The sequence below is a fragment of the Lycium barbarum genome, chromosome 9, assembly GCF_019175385.1.
Source record: "Lycium barbarum isolate Lr01 chromosome 9, ASM1917538v2, whole genome shotgun sequence".
Classification (NCBI taxonomy): domain Eukaryota; kingdom Viridiplantae; phylum Streptophyta; class Magnoliopsida; order Solanales; family Solanaceae; genus Lycium; species Lycium barbarum.
Window position 1 is genome coordinate 121,592,383 of NC_083345.1, and position 25,429 is coordinate 121,617,811.

Below are 25,429 nucleotides of genomic sequence, written 5' to 3' on the forward strand. Positions count from 1 at the left end.
CTTTAATCTGTTGAATATGTCATGGAAAAACCTGCTGGTATATGGTTTGCAGCCACCTTCATCCCCTCTGACTCCCAACTTTGATTTAGTAGTAAGAGCGCAACGTGTGTTGTGAACATGTGTTGTGTGGTTAATCGTACATAATGAATTTGAATCATGCTGTATCCTTAAGATGAAATTTCACGTTTAGAAGATGAAAGTCGCGAAAATGCGAATGCTGCGGTGGATGTGTGGGCTCACTAGGAGGGATAGAATTAGGAATGAAGATATCCGAGACAAGGTGGGAGTGGCATCGGTGGAGGACAAGATGCGGGAAGCGAAGCTGAGATGGTTTGGGCATGTGAAGAGGAGAGACACAGATGCTCCAATGCGGAGGTGTGAGAGGTTGGCTATGGACGGTTTCAGGAGAGGTAAAGGGACGCCGAAGAAGTATTGGGGAGAGGTGATTAGACAGGATATGACACAGTTTCAGCTCACCGAGGACATGACCTTAGATAGGAGGTTGTGGAGGACTCAGATTAGGATAGAAGGCTAGGTGGCTTACCCTTTCCACCATAGTAGTTGTAGTTTTGCTCATTTGTTTATTGCCATTTGATCTCTATATTTGATTGCTGCTTATATTTGTTGGGCCGTTGTACTTTGGTTATCTTATTTATCTATAGTAGTTAATGCTCCTTTCTTTCCGGACTGTTCTACCATGACTTTCTCGCTTTTGGTATTCTTTGTTTTCATATTGTTTTCAATATGCTTGGTCCTATCTGACCTTTTGTCTTGTTTTCCTCTCTTGAGTTGAGGGTCTTTCGGAAACAACCGCCCTACCTTTCAAGGTGGGGGTTAGGTCTGCGTACACTCTACCCTCCCCAGACCTCACATGGTGAGATTATACTGGGCTTGTTGTTGCTGTATCCATAAGTATGATATTTAAATGAAGAAGAATAGAGGTGTAATTCTTTCTTCACCGAGTTTTGAACCCTGTGCCCGTTGACCCTCGTAATATTTTTGGTTATTAAATTTACATGCTGAGCAGAGTTATTAAATTACATGCAGATTCTGTTCAGCAAGGCCAAAAGAGTTTAGGGGATTTGTTTCCATATGTTCAAGCTTTGGCAGATAAAATTACTTGGTATTTGTTCTGATGTAAAGTAGCAAATATCTCATGAAATTAGTTAAGATGCGTGCAAATTGATCTGGGTACCCCGGAAAAAAAATGCTGCTGATGCTGTCACAGCACTATTCCTTCTAAGTACAAGTAATGCCATTACAACAACAATAACGTGCCCAGTGTGATCTCAGAAGTGGAGTTTAGAGAGGGCAGGATGTACGCAGGTTTTACCTCTACCCATTGCATGGTATAGAGGTTGTTTCCGATAGACCATCGGCTCAAAAGTAATGCATTCGAAGCCGGATTTTAAGAGAATAGGACAATAAATTAGCAAAATACAAGCAAATGCAGTAACAGATAAAAGTACCAGCAATGTCATTCTAAACAAGATTTCTTTATCTGGATTCAAGTCTTGATTTTGAGTTATTATTAGGCGTAGTTGATAGATTTTGACCTATTATATTTTAGATATCATTCACTACATTGTGGTAAATTTTTTTATTACTATTTATAATAATGAATGTGTATTTTGACAAATGTTAATCATCATCTTCTTCGGCCTTGTGGACATGAGTGGCACCCTTTTCAAAGGGGTGTCATTTAACTCCACTTCAATTTTTTACTTGCATACATTTGTAAAAATGTTATGTATGTATACAATAGGTCTGATACTGTTTGAAAATAATACAACGTAAACATCAATTGAGATATAAAGTTTAGACCTAAAAAAATAATATAGTGCTAGATTTAAACACCCTTAATTACAAAGTCAAATTGTGGCAAATAGACCGACAAACCTGATACAAAATCTCGCGTACGTCACTGTTGATGGACGTTAATTACTCACTCTTTTAAGTTATGTGATATACTTTTCATTTTAGTCTATACGAAAAGAATGATACATTCAGAAATAATTTAACTTCTAATTTCTCATTTTACCGTTAATTATACATTTGAAAACAATTTAACTTTTTAATTTCTCATTTTGCTCTTAATGTAATGATTCATAGTCTCACAAATATCTATGACTTGTTTTAGACCACACGTTTAAAAATTCGTTCTTTCTTAAACTCCGTAACCAGTCAAAGTGCATCACATAAATTGAGACGGAAGAAGTACCGAGTTTCTTGATTGAGTGACACGTGGGCAAATGAAAGGATGACACATGGCACAATTTGGACGGATGGTTTATAGGAGAGGGGAAAGTTGAGGTGCACGAGAAAGAATCAATCAAAGAACACAAAGTCAATTTTATTATATTTTCATGGCTAGTCATGAGCCAGCACAACTGTTCCTGAGTATAACAGAACACACATATGATTATTTATTGTAACATAAAAACATTCACATAATTATAATTAGTTTAACAAACAAAAACCAGAAGAACCATACCATAAACTTTTTTTCATTTAATAATCGCTCTGATTAATTCGGATTTGTGTCATTTGAGGCTCGCTAAAAGGGAAAATCGGTCCTTACCAAGATTTTATTCATATTCGGGACTCGACTCGAACTCAAATCCTATTCATCCCACCAGCCTTTTGGTTGTACTTAACTTTTTCGTTTTTTTTTTTTTTTTTTTTTGCCTAACCATTTTTACTTTAGTAGCTAGTTAAAATCAACCACCTTTTGACCTTTCACAGCTAGTAACTCGTGAGCTAAGTAGCTTCGATATCTACCTGCAATAATTTGAACCATTGAAAGGGCACGCATAATCTGCTAAGAGTTTAGGTTTATTAATAGCATAAAGATTTTTATATTTTTAGATCATATATACTATGTAACTCTGGATATCAGACATGTTATGATACCTATAATAAAGTAATAATATGTTATAATCGGTTAAATTATATAATCAGATTTTTTATAACATTATTAGTGTATGTAATTTAAGTTCTTTTGTAAAATCAAATGGTATAAAATTAAGTTTGGTCAACCTGCATATTCACCGTTAATGCACTTGCCAATTGCTGTAAAATAATGTTGAAACTAGTCTTTATGATTTTTTTTTTCTTCTTCTTAGTACTATATGTCTGATAAATTCTTATAATTCCATTCGTGAACATTCTATAAATTCAGAGCAGGAAAAAGAAGTATAATGATGCCTTAACTATTAAAAAAGCGCAAATTATGTCAAAAATCTATCGTTAATTTCTCGTTGGAAATCCATCAGAAAAAAACATTCATTAGAAATTCTTGTTTTTTTTACTAGTATCTATATGCACTATACATGATATGCTTTTTAATCAATCTAATAGATTATTATAGAAATATCTAATAATCACGTCTCCTTGCACCTAATTCCTAATTTCATTTCCACATAAGTTAGTTTTAGTTTCTTCTCTGTTTTGCCTTTATTATGTCCATATATAGAAAGCTAGTGAACCTATTTAATATCTCAAGCTAACTTTATTGGGAAACATGTGAACATACCAACATTACAACTCTCTTTTCTCCATGTATAAATTTAAAGCAATGAAATCCTTCTCTATAAATCCCTATAACTTTCACGAAACTATAGCCTCTCTTTATACATTTTTTTTGCATGGCCTAACCATTTTTTAACTAAAAAAATAAACCAAAAATCTCCACTTATTTTCTTATCAAAATTGACCAATATGGGAGTAGAAACTGAGGTGAATAGCGGAGAAAATAGTACTAACTGGATACCAATCATGAAGAAATTACACATGAGTGTTCTTGGAGAGAAGATGAAAAAGTTTCCAAAATTAACATGTAGGACAATTTGGAGGGTTGGGAAAGAAGATCCAAGAAGGGTTATTCACTCAATCAAAGTTGGATTATCATTGACATTGGTTTCATTGTTATATTTGATGGAACCATTGTTCAAAGGATTTGGAAGTAATGCTATTTGGGCCGTCATGACTGTGGTGGTTGTTCTTGAATTCACGGCAGGTAACAACGTTTTTTATACTATCAGTGTAGTTTAACTTATCTAGTCCAAACGTCTAAGACTAAGTTTTCGAATAAAACATATGCATGCATGTTGAAATTGTAATTGAACGTGACGGTGTATGAACGCAAAATTGAACTGAAGTGATGTCGTGCCTGAATACATACTAAAATCAATAGCGTATGCAGGATTTTCAATAAGCAGTATCAACATATTTAAAGAAGTGAATAGATTAACAAATCACTATAATAACAAGCGGTGTCATATTTATTTTTTGCTTATTATCTATATATACATATCTAGTAAAAAAAGATATCGACAAAGCGGTGTCTGTTGGCTCACCTTGGGGCAAGGTATATCTGCCTGTAACTTAAACCGACAATTGCACCCTTGATGACTAGTTAACCCATAATCTTCTGCAACACCTGCCGTTACCATACAGAATGACTTGACTGTGTAAATATATTTTACATATTATCAGTACATAGAACTTAAATTTTGTGTATTTTTCTATTGTTTTCAATGATAGGGGCAACATTGTGCAAAGGATTAAATAGAGGATTGGGAACACTGTTAGCAGGATCACTGGCATTCTTGATTGAATATGTTGCCACAAAAACTGGCCTCATATTTCGAGGTATATTCATTGGAGCTGCACTATTTTTTATTGGTAAGATTCGTTTAATTTGTAAAATAATTAGTTGATGCAAATGGCTAAGAAAAATGTTTCACTTTGTTCAATTATATCATTACTTTTATTGATTTCATTACGTTCTTAAGACTCCCTGGCATGTGCTAGTCGAATTCTTTTTCATGATTCATGTATGTCAATTTTTTTTCCTTTAATAATTGTGGTGCCGCAAAACTTGAACATATGACTTATCTGTCTGTTTTAATTTCATATTGAATCATATGATAATCTCATCTAAAAGTTATAGAGGGAACTCCTTTAATATTTATTTAACCATATTATCAACGTTCTGGCTGATTTTTATTTAGTTAATGATCTCCTATTTTACAGGTGCTGCAGCGACATACATGAGATTTGTCCCTTACATAAAGAGAAACTACGACTATGGTGTAGTCATATTCCTCTTGACGTTCAATTTGATTACGGTATCGAGCTATCGTGTTGATAACGTGTTAAAAATCGCGCACGAGCGGCTTTATACCATAGCTATTGGTTGTGGTATATGTCTCCTCATGAGCCTATTGATATTTCCAAATTGGTCAGGAGAAGACCTCCATAATTTCACTGCTGCTAAGTTTGAAGGCTTAGCAAAGTCCATTGAAGGTATGGCCAAATTATAAACATTATCATTGTAATTTAGAGACTGTTTGATCAAGTTGTCGAAATAAGCTTATGTGAAAACATTTTTTATGGAAAAAGTGGTGAGATGACAACAGTTTGTGTTTGGATAAATCATTTGAAAAGTGCTTCGTTAGTAATTTGTGTTTGGCCAATATTCTTAAAAAGTTATTTCAAGTGTCAGATTATGAAAAAGGAAGTTACTACATCTTAATTTGGTAACGATGAATGTTTTATATTGATAATCTTGTCCTAGAAAATAAAAAGGCACTCCTTCTTTGGGGAACGTTACATTTTTCATCTTTTCCTTCAAAAGTTTTAAGAAACAACTTTTGTTAATACTGAAGAGCAGTTATATCTTCTTTAAAACTTGGCCAAATAACTTCATTCTCTTTTTTTTTTTTTAAAAGACAACACACTTTGGACCTTTCAGAAGCTCTACCAAACAGACTATTCTATTGTAGTAGATTGTCTGTCTCATTTTCCAGATTACTAATTCTATTTATTATGGTCAGTTTCTTGTAGTTACAAATTTTTAAGGCGATCTAATTGGGCAATAGTTCTTGTACATCGCCAGTGTTTAGAAATTAAATGCTTCTTAAAATTCATCTCATATTCTATACCAGCAATTGCTGTACAAGTCACATAAACTATGTCATAGTTGATCATGAGTAATTATATAGAGTTTTATTTGATGCTACATAATTCAATTATATAGCATATTAATGAATACTTTCTAACTTTACTATGCAGCTTGTGTTAATGAGTACTTTAGTGATGAGGAACAGCAAAAAGCAAGAGAAAATTCTTCAGATTTGGAGGATCCTATTTACAATGGTTACAAGACTGTTCTGGATTCCAAATCATTTGATGAGACCTTGGTAAGTAATTGAAAATTCTCATTATAAATAGTTACTTAACTAAAGAAAATTAGCTCCTCTCCGTATACAATGATGGAGATACCCTTTTTATGAGGACTGTCATCTAACACCGCTTTGCTGAAAAAATATATATATATATATATATAAAAGATAAAAATCACTTGAAAATAATGCAAAATAAATATCGATTTGGGACAAATAGTAAAGCATTAGAACCTCTACAAATCTAGACCCAAGCGCACAAACTAGCCAAGTAGTGATAATAGATAGGGGCGGAGCTAAAAGGAGATAAGGGAGTTCAACTGAATCCCTTTCGCCTTTATCGTACTATTTAAATGGGGAAAAAATAATATTTTTATCATATATGAACGGTTAAATCCCCTCAATACAAGGAAAGATTCTATTGTAGTTGTAAAAGAGGTGAAAAATTGCTTAAGGTCATGTTCAAACAGAGATAGATGTAGAGTTGACGGAATAAGTTTGCAGAATTCGGCAGCTTTGGCTCAAACCTTGTATTTGTCTTTGAAAAAATAAAAAATGAATATAAAGAGTCGCTCACCCAACCTCCTCAACTAAAAAATAGCCAGACAGATTTATAAATAATATGTGTATAATTGTGTGTAGTTAGTGTATAATCTATGTATACAAGAAAAAGCAAACAGTGAATCCGGCCAGTTATTGTATAAAGATCCATGAAGAAATTCCTTTAATATGTATAACTCATTAATTTAGAAACTAGTAACACAAAAGAGGTTGAATCCAGAGCCAATAAATTTCATGTCCTGCTGGATCCGCCTCTGCATTCAAATCATAGGTGTAACGCTCTAGTTTTCTCCTTTAATTTCATTATATGAATTTCTGACTCCGTTGTGGATAATAGGCTGACATAAATAGAATAAAATTTTGCGTACACCACTGCCTATATGACTAAAAATAACAATATTGAAATTTGATTGGAGCAGGCATTATATGCAAGTTGGGAGCCAAGGCATTCGAGACACTGTTACAGGTTCCCATGGCAGCAGTATGTTAAATTGGGAAATGTTCTTCGCCATTTTGGATACACAATTGTAGCTCTTCATGGATGTCTTCAAACTGAAATTCAGGTATATATGATTTTTTTTTCCTTCTATTGTTTCACTTGTGTTTTCTTCCTTTTCAATTATATGTTAATCTTTCCAGTGTTTCTTTTCTTTATTTTGTTGTTTTTCTTTTTTTGTACGAGGGGAAAGGGGGAATCTAGGACCTAATGTGTGTTTTGTACGAAGAAAAATGTTTGTCACGAAAAATGTTTTCCTGGAAAATAAGTGTTCTTCTAATTACTTATGTTTTGGTGTTTGGTTAGTAAGTAAAAATTATTATCTCAAAGACATGTATCTATAATATAGACAAACACTATGCGGGTGAGGGTCGGGGGCAGCTGTGGGTTGGATCATGGATGTTTGGGGGTAGGAGCAGACAATCAATGTCGAATGTCACTTATGGAACTTCTTTTCCCTATTCGCACTAGAGAAGTCATTTTTCTAATTTTTCAAGAACTTAATTTTCTAGAAAAAAAATATATTTTCCAAAATATTTGGACCAACCAAACATGAAAAAACTAAAAATTATTTTCCGAAACATATCTCCAGCATTAATACTAGCCAGTTTCTTGCATGTATTTTGTAGTTAGTCAATGGATACATGAAGTCTGATGATTATTTAAGTTGCATATATTAACGGTCCAAACATTTTTAACCTAATATAGCATGTTACTTATCTTTTTGGTCATGTTACAGTGTCAATGTAACACTTATCATATAGATTTACTTATAATTATTTTGTAAGTGATTTATTCAGACTCCTCGATCGGTTAGAGCAATGTTCAAAGATCCATGCCTAAGACTAGCTGGAGAAGTCACAAAAGCTCTAAAAGAATTAGGAGATAGCATAAGATATCGTAGACACTGTTCACCAGAAATACTATCTGATCACCTTCATGAAGCCTTACAAGACCTCAACAATGCCATAAAATCCCAACCAAAACTCTTCATTGGGTCCAAAAACAACACCAACAAGCTAACCCTAGCGACCGTCGTTTCTAAAGGACAGCCCGGTGCACAGAACTCCCATAGGGGTTCCTTATCGAGTGTGAAGACTGACACGTCCGCGCTACTTGAGTGGAAATCCAAATTAATGGGTAGGGAAAATTCAAAAGAGAATTATGAGAGGAAATCATTGAGGCCTACATTGAGCAAGATTAATATAACAAGTCTTGAATTTTCAGAGGCATTGCCATTTGCTGCATTTGCTTCTTTGCTAGTGGAAATTGTGGCAAGGCTTGATCTTGTTATTGAAGAAGTTGAAGAATTGGGAAGAATTTCTCATTTCAAAGAGTATAATCAAGATGATGCTCATATTGTGAATTTTGATGAGAAGCATACCATGGCTTTACAAAATGAGTTGCCCACTCATGCAGGAGATTAATTGATATTAAGATGGGATTAATTGATAGACAAAAAAGAAAGTATTGGGAAAAAAATATAATTGAAGTTTCATGGTTGATCTATTGACAAGAGAAATGTACTAATTTAGGGACTTGTGTCATTGATGACTATTTTTCCTTATTTTGGTTGAAATGATATATTTAACATTGTATCTACTTTCGAGAAGAGTATCAAGAAACACAAAAGAGAGAGATTAATTTACTCTTTCTCTTACAAGTATAAAAAGATATTACTCCCTCCATTTCATATTAAGCGGTATTTTTAGCTTATGCACACCCCTTAAGAAATTATCACTCTTAGAAAATTATAAGTGTTTTTACTAACTTATCCTTGATCAAATTTTATCACTTTCTAAGTTACCTCTTTTCTAGAAAAACTACTTTTTTTTTTGGTTTCTCATCCGGTGTCCGGTACCCGCATTGGGACCCGACTAATCCGGATTCGTGTCGGGTAGTCCCACATTGGGGGGCAAAGCACTCCCTAACAAGGGTGACTCCGTACCCAAGGGGGCTCGAACTCGAGACCTCTTGGTTAAGGATGGAGTAGTACCAGCCACTACTTAATGATTCTTGATTATGTAAATAAGGATAATTTTGGGAAATAAGATCAATTTCTTCTTGAAATCCTAAAGCACCATTTATTTTGAAATAAAACAAAAAGCCTAAGGCACCATTTATTTAGAAACATAGGGAGTATAATGTAATATTCGAATGACCAAACCATTTTACAGGCATTTGTTTAGCGTATAAAGAATTTTTACGGGTAGGATGGGAAGTTTTGGTTAAAGTGGACTGGGTTTTATGTTTTTATTTTTTGGCTTAAAAAATCAGGTGTCGCATCATTAAAAAATGACTAATATATCACTTTCTGTCTTGAATGACCTTTTGAGTAAAATGACAAAAGATAAGTGATTTTTATGATACAAAGAAACAAAAATTACTTTAATTAATTTGTTCATCTATTTTCAATAGTTCAATGACCTTTTAATCGATGAAATATAAATACTTTTGGGTACCGGATGTTTACACCAAACCGATTCAAATATCATGATTAAATGACTTAATGGAGTTAAAATAAACAATAATTAATCATAGTTAAGTGATGATTATGTATATTCAAACATGTGTCATATATTCATTGATTTGATGTAAACAACCAATACAAGTAATTTTTCAATGAACTCCAACTTATAATGAAAGGTAAACATTCAGAAAGACGATCTAAATGGAGAATCCTGGATTAAGAAAAGAAGATTAGAAAATGTGCTTACTAAGATTTAATGGTAATATCAATAATAAAAATTATTACTTGACAAGCCTAGCTAATAACCAAAAAATAAAAATAAAAGGACCTAACCGGGTTCGAACCGATTATGTGATGACTATGTATATTCAAACACGTTGTTACACCCCGCACTTTCAGAGCATGAGCATGCCACGTACATCACAGTAGTAACGAAGTATCGGAGACGTCCCATGATGTTTTGGAAGGTACAAGCCTTGGGAAGTATATAACAATGAAGTAAAGGATGATTATGATCTCGTAAGTCGTAATCGGGAAAGACTATTTTGAAATGCAAGAACATAGCCATTATCATGTATAATAAATGATAAGTATCATGTATGGAGAGTTTCGGAATATTTCGAGATCAAGCAAATTGAAGAAAATAAGTTCGACGAAAAATTGAGAAATGTTGGGCAGATTTTTAGTCAATTTTGGAGGGGCATATCTCCTAGTATATTAGGAGTTTTAAGGTGAAACAAAAGCCTAAAATGAAGTTCATCGAGTATACTTTTTAATGCAACAAAGAGCTCGTCGATATGACATCGGAGTAGAGAATTATAGACGTTACAAACTGAGCTGTCAACGCAGAAACAGGACTGCTACAGAACCGCTACAGTACTGCTACAGTGATGCCGACTTAGCCACTATAAAAAGGGGTTAAAACCCCATTTTTCATCATAAAAAATTGTCCAAATGTTCCAGAAAATTCAGCAACAAAAGGGCCCTTAAATCTCACATAAAAGTGAGAATCTTGAGCAAATTTCAAGCTACGGAATACCAATCGAAGTCTGGGCAACGTGTAGACGCGATTATAATTTCGTTTGGTGTTGGAGTTAGCTTGGGAACAAGTAAATGTTGAAGATTTTGCTACCTTCATAAAAATAAGGTATGAATCATTGAATCTTTTCTTTATCGACTTTGATTAAGGAATATTTGCAAGAATAAAGGTTATAGTTTGTTGTGATGATGTTGTTGAATTATGGATTGAGGTTTGAAGAGAATTTTGGATAAAATATATATATTTATCTTGTAGGATGTTGAGGATGTTGTTATTGATGTTGTCGGTATTAATTTCGGCTTCTTTACGGAAATAAAGTTATCAAATAGCCGTATCACAAGGTGGTTAGTTGAGAAATTTAGAAGACATCGTGTGGGATGTTTTAGGAAGTATATTGGTATGGATAATGGTGTTGATGATGTTGGTATTGTTGTTGTTGATTGGTTGTTGATATAATGATTTCGGGCTAGGCATATAAACAGGGGAGATGCTGCCCGAATTTCGACAGAACCTAAAAGGATTTTAATTAAAGGCTTTAAGATGAGCGTAAGATGATGATCCTAACAATATTATGAATGGCTCTATATGTAGATTACGAGACTACGAATGATCTTAAGTGAATTGCAAGGCAGGAAGTAAGTTGGAAGTCGAGAAATTATCTTCCAGGTATGTTAAGGCTCGTCCCTTTCTTTCAAAGGCATGATCCCTAGGTTATGATTTCATAAATGTTTCCATATTTTCCTTGTTATCAAAAGTTAAAAAGTCTAAGATTCCAAGGCATGATTTCCTTCCTGATAATCCATAAATGTTTTCCAAAATATTCGTATTTTCCAAACCAAAGTTTGTGATTATGTGAGCTCTTATGATAAAAACGATGGATATGTTTTTCCATGACAACGATGATGTCAAAAATGAGAATATTATTATGATGACTATGATGAGAACAATTTTATGTTTAAAGGTTCCAAGTTTACGATTGCAATGACGATATGAGAATGTCGAGCTATTTATTGATTTCTCAATTTATTCATGGATGGTGACTTTATTTCTAAATCTTCCAAAGTATATGAATTGATGCCTTGTGAGATTTATGATCTTACTCTATGTTTTCTCTTAATGCTATTCTTCATTGATAGTCTCATCTTATAATAATTGTTCCTTCAAGGTGAGACAAAGCGATGATGATTATTCCATAATATAATCGGAGGTTACCGACCTTACGTCACTCCGGTGTACTTATAGCTTTTACTTGGCTCTCATGCATGCTTTATATATATATGTATGTATTTTCTCACACCGCGCCGCGCTATAGTCGGCCGGGCATGTCACGTAGATGTGCACACCACTGTAGTGGGCATGTTATGATATTGCCCCGGACGCGGGAGACCCGGACGCGGGCTAATGATGATAACACCGAGCCTTAATGGCCGGGCATGATATTACATATATGACACCGCACCTTAATGGCCGGGCATGTTACTATGTATATGTATAGAAATGTTTTTTTTTAAAAGGCTAAGCATGCATGTTATCCGCCTTATGAGGCATTCAGATGTACAGGTTATCTCTCTTACTCCTTGTTACTTTTCATATCTATATTATGTTGCTACTCATGCCTTACTTACTCAGTACATTATTCGTACTGACTCCCCTTCTTGTGGGCACTGCGTTTCATGCCACGCGGGTGTATACAGATGAGTAGAGGATATTGCTAGAAGATGTTCCAGCTGGATTGGCCAGCTTCATTTCTTTCCGGAGTGTTGCCGAGTCAGAGTATCTATGTTATGGTATATTGATTTATGTTAGAGACTTTGCAGACAGAGTCATGTATACAGTATGCCAGTCTTGTAAGAGGCTATTTAAGCCGATGTATCATTAGGCATTACTTTACAGATTCATATGATTACAGATTTTATTTGATTCGAGAAAGACGAAAAGAATGTTTTCGAAAAGCTTCCATTATGCATTTCATTTCATGACTTAAGAGTCCTGTGAGATTATGAGTATAACGAGAACCAGCGGGTTCGCTCGGCTCTAAGTAAGGGTCGGGTGCCCATCATGCCCTATCAGGATTGGGGTGTGACACACGTGTAATATATTCATTGATTTGACGTAAACAATCAATGCAAGTAAATTTTTTAATGAACTCCAATTTATAGTGAAAAATAAACACTTTAGAAAGACGATCTAAATTGAGAACCCCGAATTAAGAAAAGAAGATTAAAAAATGTGCTTACTGAGATTTAACGGTAATATCAATAATAGAAATTATTACTTTCCAAGCATAACTAACAAACAATGGCAAAAAATTAAAAATAAAAGGGCCCAACGGGGTTCGAACTGGTTAAGTGATGATTATGTATATTCAAACACGTGTCATACATTCAATGATTTGATGTAAACAACCAATACATGTAAATTTTTCAATAAATTCCAACTTATAGTGAAAGACAAACACTTAAAAAAAATGTAAATGGAGAACTCCGGATTAAGAAAAGAAGATTAAAAAATGTGCTTATTGAGATTTAATGGTAATATCAATGATAGGAGTTATTACTCACCAAGCTTAACTAACAAACAATGGCCAAAAATAATAAAAGGACACAACCGAGCTCGAACCGGTTGAGTGATGGTTATGTATATTCAAACACGTGTCATATATTCATTGATTTGATGTAAACAACCAATACAAGTAAAATTTTCAATTAACTCCAGCTTATAGTGAAAAACAAATACTTTAGAAAGACGATCTAAATGTAGAACCCCAGATTAAGAAAAGAAGATTAAAATGTGCAGATCTAATGGTAATATAAATAGTAGGAATTATTATTGCCAAGCATAACTAATAAACAATGGCTAATAATTAAAAATAAAAGGGACAACCGGGTTCGAACCGGTTAAGTGATGATTATGTATATTCAAACATAATCATTGATTTGATGTAAACAACCAATACAAGTAAATTTTTCAATAAACTCCAACCTATAGTGAAAGGCAAACATTTAGAAAGACGATCTAAATGGAGAATTCCGGATTTAGAAAAGAAGATTAAAAATGTGCTTACTCAGATTTAATGGTAATATCAAATAATAGGAATTATTACTTGACAAGCCTAGCTAACAAACAATGGCCAAAATTTAAAATAAAAGGACCTAACCGGGTTCGAACCGGTTAAGTGATGATTATGTATATTCAACCACATGTCATATATTCATTGATTTGATGTAAACAACCAATACAAGTAAATTTTTCAATGAACTCCAACTTACAGTGAAAGACAAACATTTAGAAAGACGATCTAAATGGAGAACCACGGATTAAGAAAATAAAATTAAAAAATGTGCTTATTGAGATTTAATGGTAATATATAGAAGTTATTACTCGCCAAGCTTAGCTAACAAACAATGGCCAAAAATTATAAATAAAAAGGCTCAATCGGGTTCGAACCAGTTAAGTGATGATTATGTATATTCAAGCACGTGTCATATATTCATTGATTTCATGTAAACAATCAATACAAGTAAATTTTTCAATGAACTCCAACTTATAGTGAAAAACAAACACTTTAGAAAGACGATCTAAATGTAGAACCCCGGATTAAGAAAAGAAGATTAAAAATGCGCTTACTGAGATCTAATGGTAATATAAATAGGAAGAATTATTACTTGCCAAGCATAACTAATAAACAACGGCTAAAAATTAAAACTAAACGGGCCAACCGGGTTCGAACCGGTTAAGTGATGATTATGTATATTCAAATACATGTCATACATTTATTGATTTGATGTAAACAATTAATACAAGTAAATTTTTCAATAAACTACAACTTATAGTGAAAAACAAACACTTTAGAAAGACGATCTAAATAGAGAATCCCGGATTAAGAAAAGAAGATTAAAAATGTGCTTACTGAGATCTAATGGTAATACAAATAGGAGGAAGTATTACTTGCCAAGCATAACGGCCAACCGGGTTCGAACCGGTTAAGTGATGATTATATATATTCAAACACGTGTCATACATTCATTGATTTGATGTAAACAATCAATACAAATAATTTTTCAATGAAGTCCAACTTATAGTGAAAGGCAAACATTTAGAAAGACGGTCTAAATAGAGAATCCCGGATTAAGAAAAGAAGATTAAAAATGTGCTTACTCAGATTTAATGGTAATATCAAATAATAGGAATTATTACTTGCCAAGCATAGCTAATAAACAATGGCCAAAATTAAAAATAAAAGGGTCCAACCGGGTTCGAACCGGTTAAGTGATGATTATGTATATTCAAACATGTGTCATACATTCATTGATTTGATATGAACAACCAATACAAGTAAATTTTTCAATGAACTCCAACTTATAGTGAAAGGCAAACACTTTACAAAGACAGTCTAAATGGAGAACCCCGAATTAAGAAAATAAGATTAAAAAATGAGTTTACTGAGATTTAATGGTAATATCAATAGTAGGAGTTATTACTTGGCAAGCATAGCTAACAAACAATGGCCAAAAATTAAAAATAAAAGGGTCCAACCGGGTTCGAACTGGTTAAGTGATGATTATGTATATTCAAACATGTGTCATATATTCATTGATTTGATGTAAACAACCAATACAAGTAAATTTTTGAACTCCAACTTATAGTGAAATGCAAACACTTTAGAAAGACGATCTAAATGGAGAACCCCTGATTAAAAAAAGAAGATTAAAAATGTACTTACTAAAAGTTAATGTTAATATCAATTATAGGAATTATTACTTGACCAGCATAGCTAACAAACAACGGCCAATTTTTTTTTTAAAAAAAAGGGCCCAACCGGGTTCGAACCGGTGACCTCTTGATCTGCAGTCAAATGCTCTACCACTGAGCTATGGACCCTTACGTGTATGCTGATTTGCAAGAAATTAATCTCACAGCGCTTAATATTTTAATATATTGCAAAGTCAAAATGAATGCTTCATATGGTAAATTGCCCTCTATGTATTTACAATATTCATTAAACTTGGTTAATTTGTAATTGACCCCTTGCTCATTTTTTGAGAAGTAAAAGAAAAGTTGTAGAGAAATTACCGTTTACAGTTTGAAAAGGTTATAGAATGATCCATGACAAAACCTTTTCCTTTATAGCTAGAATTTTTTTTTTCATTGAATTGTTTTTGAAGAAATTCCTACCAAACTGGTGCATACAAGTTTGATATGATAACTTAAAAAATAAAGCAATAACCTACTATTGACGATTAAATTGCATTGATAATATATAAATTATTTACACGATTAATATATATATATATATATATAAACTCTTTTTTCTCCTAACAAGGGGTCCAAACTAGTTAGAGCGTACTTTGTCTAATCTATGGGTAGGATGAATTCAAGATTTGAAGTTTTTGAGTTCCTACAACAATCTCAAACTAATATTACAATAATATCTAGGTTTACAGTTTATATATTTATATATATTCAGTATATAAGGTTCAAATAGAAATTAATGAGTTCACGTAAATCGGCCCTTATCTACATGCAGTCAACTATAGACTGTAGTTCACAAAGTCAAATACCGGACAAATCTGCCTACCAATTTATGATAAGTTCATAGGAAATGCAATAGTTAAATGTTTGAACTTGGGATCTCCCTATTAATAATTGTTCATGTGTACCTCAATCAATGTCATCATCTCGGGGACAACAAAAGTTAATTCCTTAGCTTATGAAAGAGGGCAGTGGCAAATATAGACTTGGGCAATTTCATTGTCAATACACTGTAAAGACAGTGATGGATCAAATGTTTGATTGTTGATTTTAGTTAATTTTGTTCATCTTTTTTGCTTTCACATGGTCTGCCTGTCCAAAAATTGAAAAGATCTTTTAATACTTTCAAGTCGAAGTTTTGCATTTAGATTGTGAAAGTATGTGGGGTTTTACTCTTGGATTTTCTGTTACGTCAACAAATAAGACAAATATATAGTGTTAGATTGTTAGGTATAATTGTACAACATAATTTCATGTTCAAGAATTTTCATCGACTGTCCTTAGTTTAGGTATAATTGTACTACATAGTCACAAGTTCCAGACTTTTCATCATTTTTATGGTTGGTGTTAACTTTAGTCCCAAAAGTTTTGCAATTATATATCTTTCGTCAACATTCTCCTCCACCTCCTTCTTCTTCATCTTTTTCATATACGATATAAATGTTTAAAGTATGTGGTATAGAAAATCAAAGACTCATATGTGATTTAGAAAATCAAAAACTGATGTGTGACAACTTAACACGTTTGTCACTCCCAGATTTGCTAACTAAAGCTTAAATAATACAATATGAGAGTATAAAATTGAATATATCATAATCAAGATGAGTTTGAGTTTGACTTTGATATTACGTAAAAAAAAAAAAAACTTCACTACTAAAAACTACGGATTTTGGACGAAATACAATTGGCACGTTGCTAAGAGAATCGACTATAATTTATTCAATCTTGGGCTTAACTCAATCCCAAAAACTAATTGAAATTGCAATTATTATTGTGATGAAATTGAGTTGTGTATGATACCTCAGCTAAAACTAAAATTAACACCTCATTTATCTCCTGTTTAGCTCCCTAAATAATAAAATATAAAAAGAATCTAAGAAGTTTTGTTTCCCCTAATTGAGACAAATATATATTAGATAGTTGACATTGTGAGAACATATGCTCAAGTTTTCAACTCAAATCAAACAATTATGCTCTCTTTTAGTCACCTTTTTTCAAATGATGATGAAAATTTCAAACTTTGATTGTCTTTATTTCCACACCACTAGACCGCTCAAAGACTTCCACTTGTTTTTTTTAAAAGAAAATAGAATATTTGGACTAATATTCCTTAAATTTTATACTTCATCCCAAAGAGTGATGTGATAATGAGAATGCCGATTAAATAATTTAATTTCTATAAAAAATCGAAGAAAGATGATTCTTAAAGTTTTGACATAGAATTCACATTGTTAGAGATAATACAAAAGGTACTTTACGTCACGATTCTTATAATACAAGATATTTAAATGATTAAACAAATTATAGTCAACTAAACAATTGTTTGACATTTCATATGTAATGTACTTCCTTCGTCTCAAATTATTTGTCACTTTTTTATTTCACACGCTCCTTAAGAAATATTAATTAGGAGGGGCATTTAATTAACTTTACCCTTATTATGTCTAAGCTATAATCTCTCTTCATCGAATTTTTGTTCTATTTATGTGTCATCTCCATTAATAACAAAATTCTACTAAAATTAAAATGAGAAAAAATAATTAATTGTGCCTTGAACTCCTAAAATGACAAATAATTTGAGACTACTATTTTTAGTAATCACGATAAATAATTTGAGATAAACGGAGTATAAAATGGAATAGGCCGTAGATTGATTTTGTGATCCACTATAACTTTTATTTATTTATTTATTTATTTATTTTTAAGTTTTATGTCATATCTTGTAAGAGTTTTTATTTTTACACCTAACAAATCTGCATAAAACATAAGAGATTTTTACAAGATCATTTTCTTCTATATAAATTGTAGAGAGTTATGTCGAACCATTTCCTCCAGCAAATGGTGAAATTAACACATAATTCAGATTTATGTCAAACCCTATGATTAGGCTTGAGCAAATGGGTTTTCAGTGGTAGTTGCACTGCCACTCTTTGACGGCACGTAACCACAAAAAAAAGCCATAGTCAACCACGTTCTCTCAACTCTCAACAATGCTTCACCAACCCAACCCAAAATATTAATAATAAAATCAAGAACTTCAAAAACTAATAAATAAATCTTGAATATTGATCCCATTTTGAATTGTAGAATATCCTTACTCCCTGATTTTAATTCAGTAAGTGTGGAATGAGCCAAGAATTTTAATAAGGAAATTTAATTTTTTAGATTTGCAATTAAAAAAAATACTCTATTTGTGCATTACGATTTTTTAATGAAAAGGATTCAGTCGAGCTCCTTACATTAGTTATGGTTCTGCCACCAACTCCAAGTCTCCACTCCACTCTCTAATTGCTTATAATAATGTATGCCGATTGTGATTAGATTACATTTAAATTAAGCAAACATCATTTTAAAATTGATATACGACGAAATAGCTAATTATGATTCATAGAAACGGCCTTAACTAATTTGGAATTGCAGCATAATTATTCTACTATAAACTGTTATTCGAGTGTGCCACTACTCCATTAGTCCATTACATTAAAAAAAAATTACTGTATGAGATTTGCAGTTCGAGGACCAACACATCTAACTTAATCGCGTAAACTTGAATATTGATTCATTGTTTATTAAAGATATTGTATAATTGGAACCCAGTTAAACGTATTCAAGAAGAGGATTGATACATTTTTAACATCTAAACATTTAGACGTGGAAGTGAGGATTGATGCACAAGTCGTCCTCAAGAGAGGAAGCTTCAAGTATCTTGGGTCAATAATCCAAGGAAATGGGGAGATTGACGATGATATCACACTTCGTACTGAAGCGGGTCCTGTATGATAAGAAGGTATCACCAAGACTTAAAGGTAAGTTTTATAGAGTGGTTGTTAGACCGACAATGTTGTATGGGGCAGAGTGTTGGCCAGTAAAGAACTCACACCTCCACAAGATGAAAGTAGTGATCATGAGGATGCTTAGATGGACATGTGGGTATACTATGAGACAAGATTAGGAATGCTCAAGATGGGAGTGCCCCCCTGGTGGACAAAATACAGAAAGCGATGTTGGGCGGTTCAGGCATGTGAAGAGGAAAGCACAGATGCCCAGTGAGGAGGTGCAAGAGGTTGACAGTGATAGGTCTACATAGAGGTAGAGGTAGACCAAGTAAGTACTGGAGAGAAGTGTTTAGACGAGACATGACACATCTTCAGCTCACTGAGGACATGAGCCTAGATAGGAGAGCATAGAGGTCGAGGATTAGGGTAGAAGGTTAGGAAGTAGTCGAGCGATTTTCTCCCTTTTCTGGGGGAGAGCTTGGTTCTAGTTTAGAGCACCTTCTCTACTCCCTCTTCTCCTTACCTATATATTCAATTTATTTGAGTATTGTTGTTTCCTTTACTTTGACTATCTTTACTATTTTGTTGTCATTATTTTCCTTTTCTTCGAAAATACATGTTTTGAAAAACGCTCTCCTTGAGTCTAGGGTTTATTGAAAACAACCCTCTACTCTACTATAGTAGGGGTAAGGTCTAAAGTCTAAATCCCTCTACTCTATTAAGGTAGGGGTAAGGTCTATGTAACACTCCACCCTCTCCAGACCTTATTTGTGGGATCTCACCAGGTATGATGTTATTGTTGTTGAGAAGAGTCTTGGGCATCTTGGTCTTTTTGGTGTTTTATCTCAGAATAAGTAATTCCGAGATTGTTATTCCGCATTGAAGGTGGTATAAATAGAATACCACATTTGTGGTATAATTTATTCTGAGATTGCTAATCCATGAATTAAAAAGTTCAACCAAATGCGGATAAAGTAATCCTGTGTTTTATTCTGTTTCTGTTGGGATTTGAATCTGAGACCCGTGGTTCGCAACTCACTAGGTGATTTCTTCAAATTTGTTCAAGTCTGATTTTGAACCTTATGGTTCTCATCCCATGAGGTCCTTGTACTGGTAGGAGATAGCAAGTACAATGTAAAATTAATTGAGGTGTGCGCAAACTTACACGGACACAATAATTCTCAATAAAACAAAAAATTCTGAAATTATTATTCCTTATTCCATGAATCAAACGACTCATTGAACTATATTAATTAAGAAAACATTGTTCCAACTTCCATCCAAAAATTCAAACCCTCTTCCTTAATGCTATGCTCCGTATATATTTCAACTACTTCAGTATGCTAATATTAGTAGGAGCCATATTTACCTACTCAAATTCTCAACTGCTAGTTTTCTTAACTATGTCCTGCATTTAATAGGCTAAACTAACTCCTCATTGCCTCAATCATTCATATCAAAAGATTATAAGCCTTTTATGATTAAATTCAAATAGTCTTTTTACTTTCTTTTGATTAATTAATCATAGATTTCAAACCCCAAATTTAATGGAGTTCCATATATATAGATGTCAGTTCTCATACAATATGCTTCACCGTTTAGCCAATTCCTTCCTTACACGGTATATCCCACTTTGTATACAATTTGTAAAAAAAATAGATTGTCTTTATGTCACTTTTTTGAGTTCATATCTTTGAAATTGAATATGAAAATCGTAAGTCAATTTAATTTCTCGCTGACAAACTCGATTTGTTGTTGTGCTTAAGTCGAGGTTACAGTACTAAGTTCGTACAATTTGAGTAGTGACAATTAAATTAGAAAGGTAACCTATTATTGTCGAATAAACTTTAAAAACTGTTGGTTATGCGGGTGTTAATTGAAAAATGTGATTACATGAGTGTAAAGTGTCGTTTTTGCTGCAATTTTTAAAATTCTCCATGAGAAAATAGTGAGGATGAGGTTATTGCAATGGATGTGTGGGCATACTAGAAAAGATAGGATTAGAAATGATGATATCCGGGACAAAGTGGGAGAGGCCTCAGTGGAGGATAAGATGCAGGAAACGAGGCTGAGATGGTTCTAACATGTGTAGAGGAGATGAATGGATGCCCCAGTGCGGAGGTGTGAGATGTTGCTATGGACGGTTTGATGAGAGGTAGAGGTATTCCGAAGAAGTATTGGGGAGAGGTGATTAGATTGGACATGACGAAGGTACAGCTTACCGAGTACATGACCTTAGATAAGAGACTATGGAGGACACATATTAGGGTAGAAAGGCAATAGGCAGTCGTGCGTTGCCTTACTTAGTAGGTTCATAGTAGTAATCGTAGTATTACTCGTATAGTTTCTTGTCCTTCGATTTTTGTTATTTCTTGTACGTCGATTAATGTATTCATTTGTATATCGATTGTAGTTACTGCCTTTTTCATAATGCCATATCATGTTTTTTATCGTATTTATATGTGGTAGCTACTACCTTTTTTTCCATAATGCTTTATCATGGCTTTTTCACTCTCGTTATTTTCATTTTTGTACTGCTTTGATTTGTTTGTCCTTATCTAAACTTTTTGTCAAGCTTTCTCTTAAGCTGAGGGTAAGGTAGAGGTAAGGTCTGCGTACACTTTACCTCTTTCAAACCCCATATTGTGAGATTTTACTAGTTATGTTGTTATTGTTAATAGAAATTATTTATATTTTTCTGCTCGTACGAGCTTGTTCACATTACTGGTCCCGGACTCGGATAGAGGAGGAGAAATGCAGTAATTTCGACAATCAACATAAAATTAGTCACTTTTATAATAATAAATCTAAATCTTCGCAATATTTCAAAAGGGAATCAATTGAACAAACAATTATACTGTGCAATAAAATAATGATAAATCAACATGGACCCCACACTATTAGACTATTTCATCAGTTCGTTGACCAACTGATACACTAATGGACACAATATTCCAACCAGCCGAAATATTATCCTTTTTTTTTTTTCAAACTTTGTCGGCTTTCACTATCAAAGATTATATAAAATATTATTTGTCTCAAAAAGGATTACGAGGTTTTTATTTTGCTTTTTAATTAAAAGAAATAAATACCCTTTAAATTAGACCTTTGGCTTTTCTCTTTCACTAAAATAATACTAATATTCATCTCTTGCAATGAATAAAGGACCTTAATTAAATAACAATATAGATCTTTAATGTGCCACTACATATTTTGGGTGTTTATACTCAGGATCAAACACTTAAAAATTATAATCAAATTAGCTAATCTAAAGTATTTATCACATGATATAAACTAATTAGTTGGATGATAGCTAATTAGTTAATTTAATTGGGATAATTTAAATGGAGCGACACGAGCAGTTAGATTTATATAACTGATCTTTTCTTGCTTTTACTTGCTTGGCATTGTGTATATTGTGAATCTCAAGACAAAAAATAAATACTTTGATGAACACTTACCATATACTTTGAAATTATATTCAAGTATGTTGAAATTTAAGAAGTTCTCTATTTTTTTTCTTTGCCCGTGACCAAATTTGTCCATATCCAAATTGGTACAAGTTTTCTTACTGCATGCTTTGGACTAAAATTTCATGCACCATAAAAAACAGTACATAAAGTTGACTTCTAAATACAGTAATTTTCTTAGATTTGTCAAAAGAAAAATCTAGGGTATTGCCAAATGATTAAGGATACATATCTTATGTAGCATTCATAGGTTTGCTAATTTTCCCTTGATAGTCAACACACTCGAAAAAAGAAAAAGAGAGAGAGGAGAGACACTACCGGTGTTTTTGGGAGGCAGGAAAATGACTTTCTCTATGAAAGTAAAAAAAACAAGCTTGATTTATAATTGTCTCGTCCCAAACCCCAACATCCACTCCTTGCCTTCTGACCCCGCCCAACCACACATCTTAGCCTCCAACAATCAACCCCATCAAACTTATTAACATTGCGTAATTAGAGTACAATCGGTGCGGACTAACATATCAACTTCTAAGAGTTCCGCGACATCATGTGGATTCGCAGAGCAACTCCTAAGAGTTGCATTATCCTAGTGCGATCAGAGCTCGATCACACGACTTGAATCCGAATCCTATTATTATTATTATTATTATTTGAAAAAAAAACATTGGGGGTAAAAGGGTCATAAGAGAGTGTGGAAAGAGTCCAAATCCTAGTGGTGATAATTTGAACTTAGGCTTGACCTTTTGGTAGGTGTAAAAAACAAAAATAAATAGTCAGACGCAGTAACCCAAAAACAATGATAAAGACAAAAGCAACCCATAAAGACAAAATATGCCCTCGATTCCCACCACGTTGACCCTACTCCTCCTACTCCTTTCTCTCTTTAAAAAACTAAGAAACACTCTACTATATCTTTAGAGCCTCTTTGGATGGGCTTAAAAAAAATAGCTTATAAGCTATTTAAAAAAAAATAGGATAGTCTAATTTATTTTTTTGGTTTATAATCTGTTTTCAGCTTATAAGCTGTTTTAGATAAGCTAAGCCAAACGAGTCCAATTAATTTTTTAGGCTTATTTTAAGTATAAAATGACTTTAAGCTGATCAGCCAAATATTCAAAAAAGCTGAAAACAGCCTATAGACAACTTATAAGCCAATCCAAACACGCTCTTTAGACCCAAAATTGTCCATTAAAATAAAACGTTTTTTTGAGTCTTTCACCTTGAAGAATTGAGTTCAAATTACATCAATAGCGTCGCATTTTCTTTTCTTCCCCAACGCAATTAGGGCAAATGTTGAGCATTACTTACGGACAATAACGAAATAAAAATATAAGAAGACAAGAAAATTCAACATCTATTAGATATGCATAAAAAAATATTTTTCTTGTATATACATGAAATATATCGAAAAAGGGATGAACCCTCTTGCGGTACCCTAGCTCCGACCATGCTTATAGGTGTAGATGAACTCACAAAATTCAAATTATGGCAATAACAAAAGCTATTATTGAGATATGATCGGATGCTTAATATTATTTTTACCCTTAACTAAACATCTCGAGTTCATGCTCTTTTGATAAAGATCATTTTACTTTGTAATACGTGTATCCAATGAGACTTCAAATTAACCGAGCCAGCAAATTTTAGATGCCGAAGAATTAAAGTGGAAAAAATCCATCAATATTCTTCCCCCTCCCCTCAAACACAACTATTTATTTTCAAGCTAGTTTAGTTCAAGTATATGAATTTTGTGTAGTTTTTTTGTTCCTTTCGAACTTAACATTTAAACAATTATCACCATTTAGTTATTTTAACCATAGATTATGATAATCCTTTTCTGTTAATAATATTTGAGATCAATTGTGACTCTTATGATGTTCATTGTATATGACTTAGACTCAATCTCACGAAGAACCAAGATTGTTCTCAGATAAGTATATTAGAAAACATTCATATTATATGAATACAAATAACTTCGTACTGACCCAAATATTAATTGTTTTGACAAATTGAATTAATCAAAATATTTTACTAATTCCTTTTTTCAAATTTACCCATACTTCTCAATTAGTGGAGTTTATGTAATGCAATATTAAAGGGGAGTCTTGACGTAACTGGTAAAGTTATTGCCATATGGGAGGTCACGAGTTCGAGTAGTGAAAACAGCCTCTTGCAGAAATGCAGGGTAAAACAATATAGTAATCCGGCCTTCTCCAGACCCCACGGACCCAACGCATAGCGGGAGATTAGTGCATCGAGCTACCATTTTTTATTTAACGCAATATTAAAGAAATAAATAATATTTTAAACAAACACTTTTATGATCTTCTAAATACTTCTGGTAAGAGATAGGTAAAAGTTTTAAAAGAATATGAACCCAAATAGTAGTACTATAAACTCATTTAGATGAAAGTTCAATGTTATTACATCTCTCTTCATCCTTAATTAGAGGTTTCAAGTTTAAATTTTGAGATATAATTTTTTTTTTTTTGCAGGTAGCGCTTCTTCTTTTATAGGCCTTACAATACGTAAATTCAAATTAGTAGGGGACCCAATACCAGTACCAAAAGCCAATAGAAAAGCGGCGCCAATTCAAGTTAATCAAGACCTAAACATGAATATCAACTATCGGGTGAGAAACAAAAAAAAAAAATAAAAAAAAATGAAAGTTCAGGGA

At 33.1% G+C, this 25,429-nt stretch overlaps 1 protein-coding gene and 1 non-coding gene across 3 annotated transcripts; one reads left to right on the top strand and one right to left on the bottom strand.

The window, feature by feature from the left end:
* Positions 1-3,618: 3,618 nt before the first annotated feature.
* Positions 3,619-8,935, top strand: LOC132608703 (aluminum-activated malate transporter 12-like). Of its 2 annotated transcripts, none has more exons than XM_060322444.1 (6): positions 3,619-4,018; positions 4,546-4,686; positions 5,038-5,310; positions 6,079-6,206; positions 7,169-7,312; positions 8,046-8,935. In XM_060322444.1, the coding sequence occupies exons 1-6, from the start codon at positions 3,721-3,723 to the stop codon at positions 8,670-8,672; spliced, it is 1,611 nt and encodes a 536-aa protein (XP_060178427.1). In that variant the 5' UTR covers positions 3,619-3,720; the 3' UTR covers positions 8,673-8,935. The 2 variants fall into 2 exon arrangements, with proteins under 2 accessions (XP_060178427.1, XP_060178428.1); XM_060322445.1 differs by having other exon boundaries at positions 4,546-4,653.
* A 6,628-nt stretch (positions 8,936-15,563) lies between these two features.
* TRNAC-GCA (transfer RNA cysteine (anticodon GCA)) lies at positions 15,564-15,635 on the bottom strand. The gene has a single exon. It is a non-coding gene; the product is annotated as a tRNA-Cys (tRNA).
* Positions 15,636-25,429: the final 9,794 nt, after the last annotated feature.

Excerpts from the sequence above, each read along its gene's own strand:
- LOC132608703 (XM_060322444.1), top strand. The coding sequence starts at position 3,721 with ATGGGAGTAGAAACTGAGGTGAATAGCGGAGAAAATAGTACTAACTGG. Across the intron at positions 4,019-4,545 it reads TGTTCTTGAATTCACGGCAG|GGGCAACATTGTGCAAAGGA; the intron begins GTAACAACGTTT and ends TTTCAATGATAG. Across the intron at positions 5,311-6,078 it reads CTTAGCAAAGTCCATTGAAG|CTTGTGTTAATGAGTACTTT; the intron begins GTATGGCCAAAT and ends TTTACTATGCAG.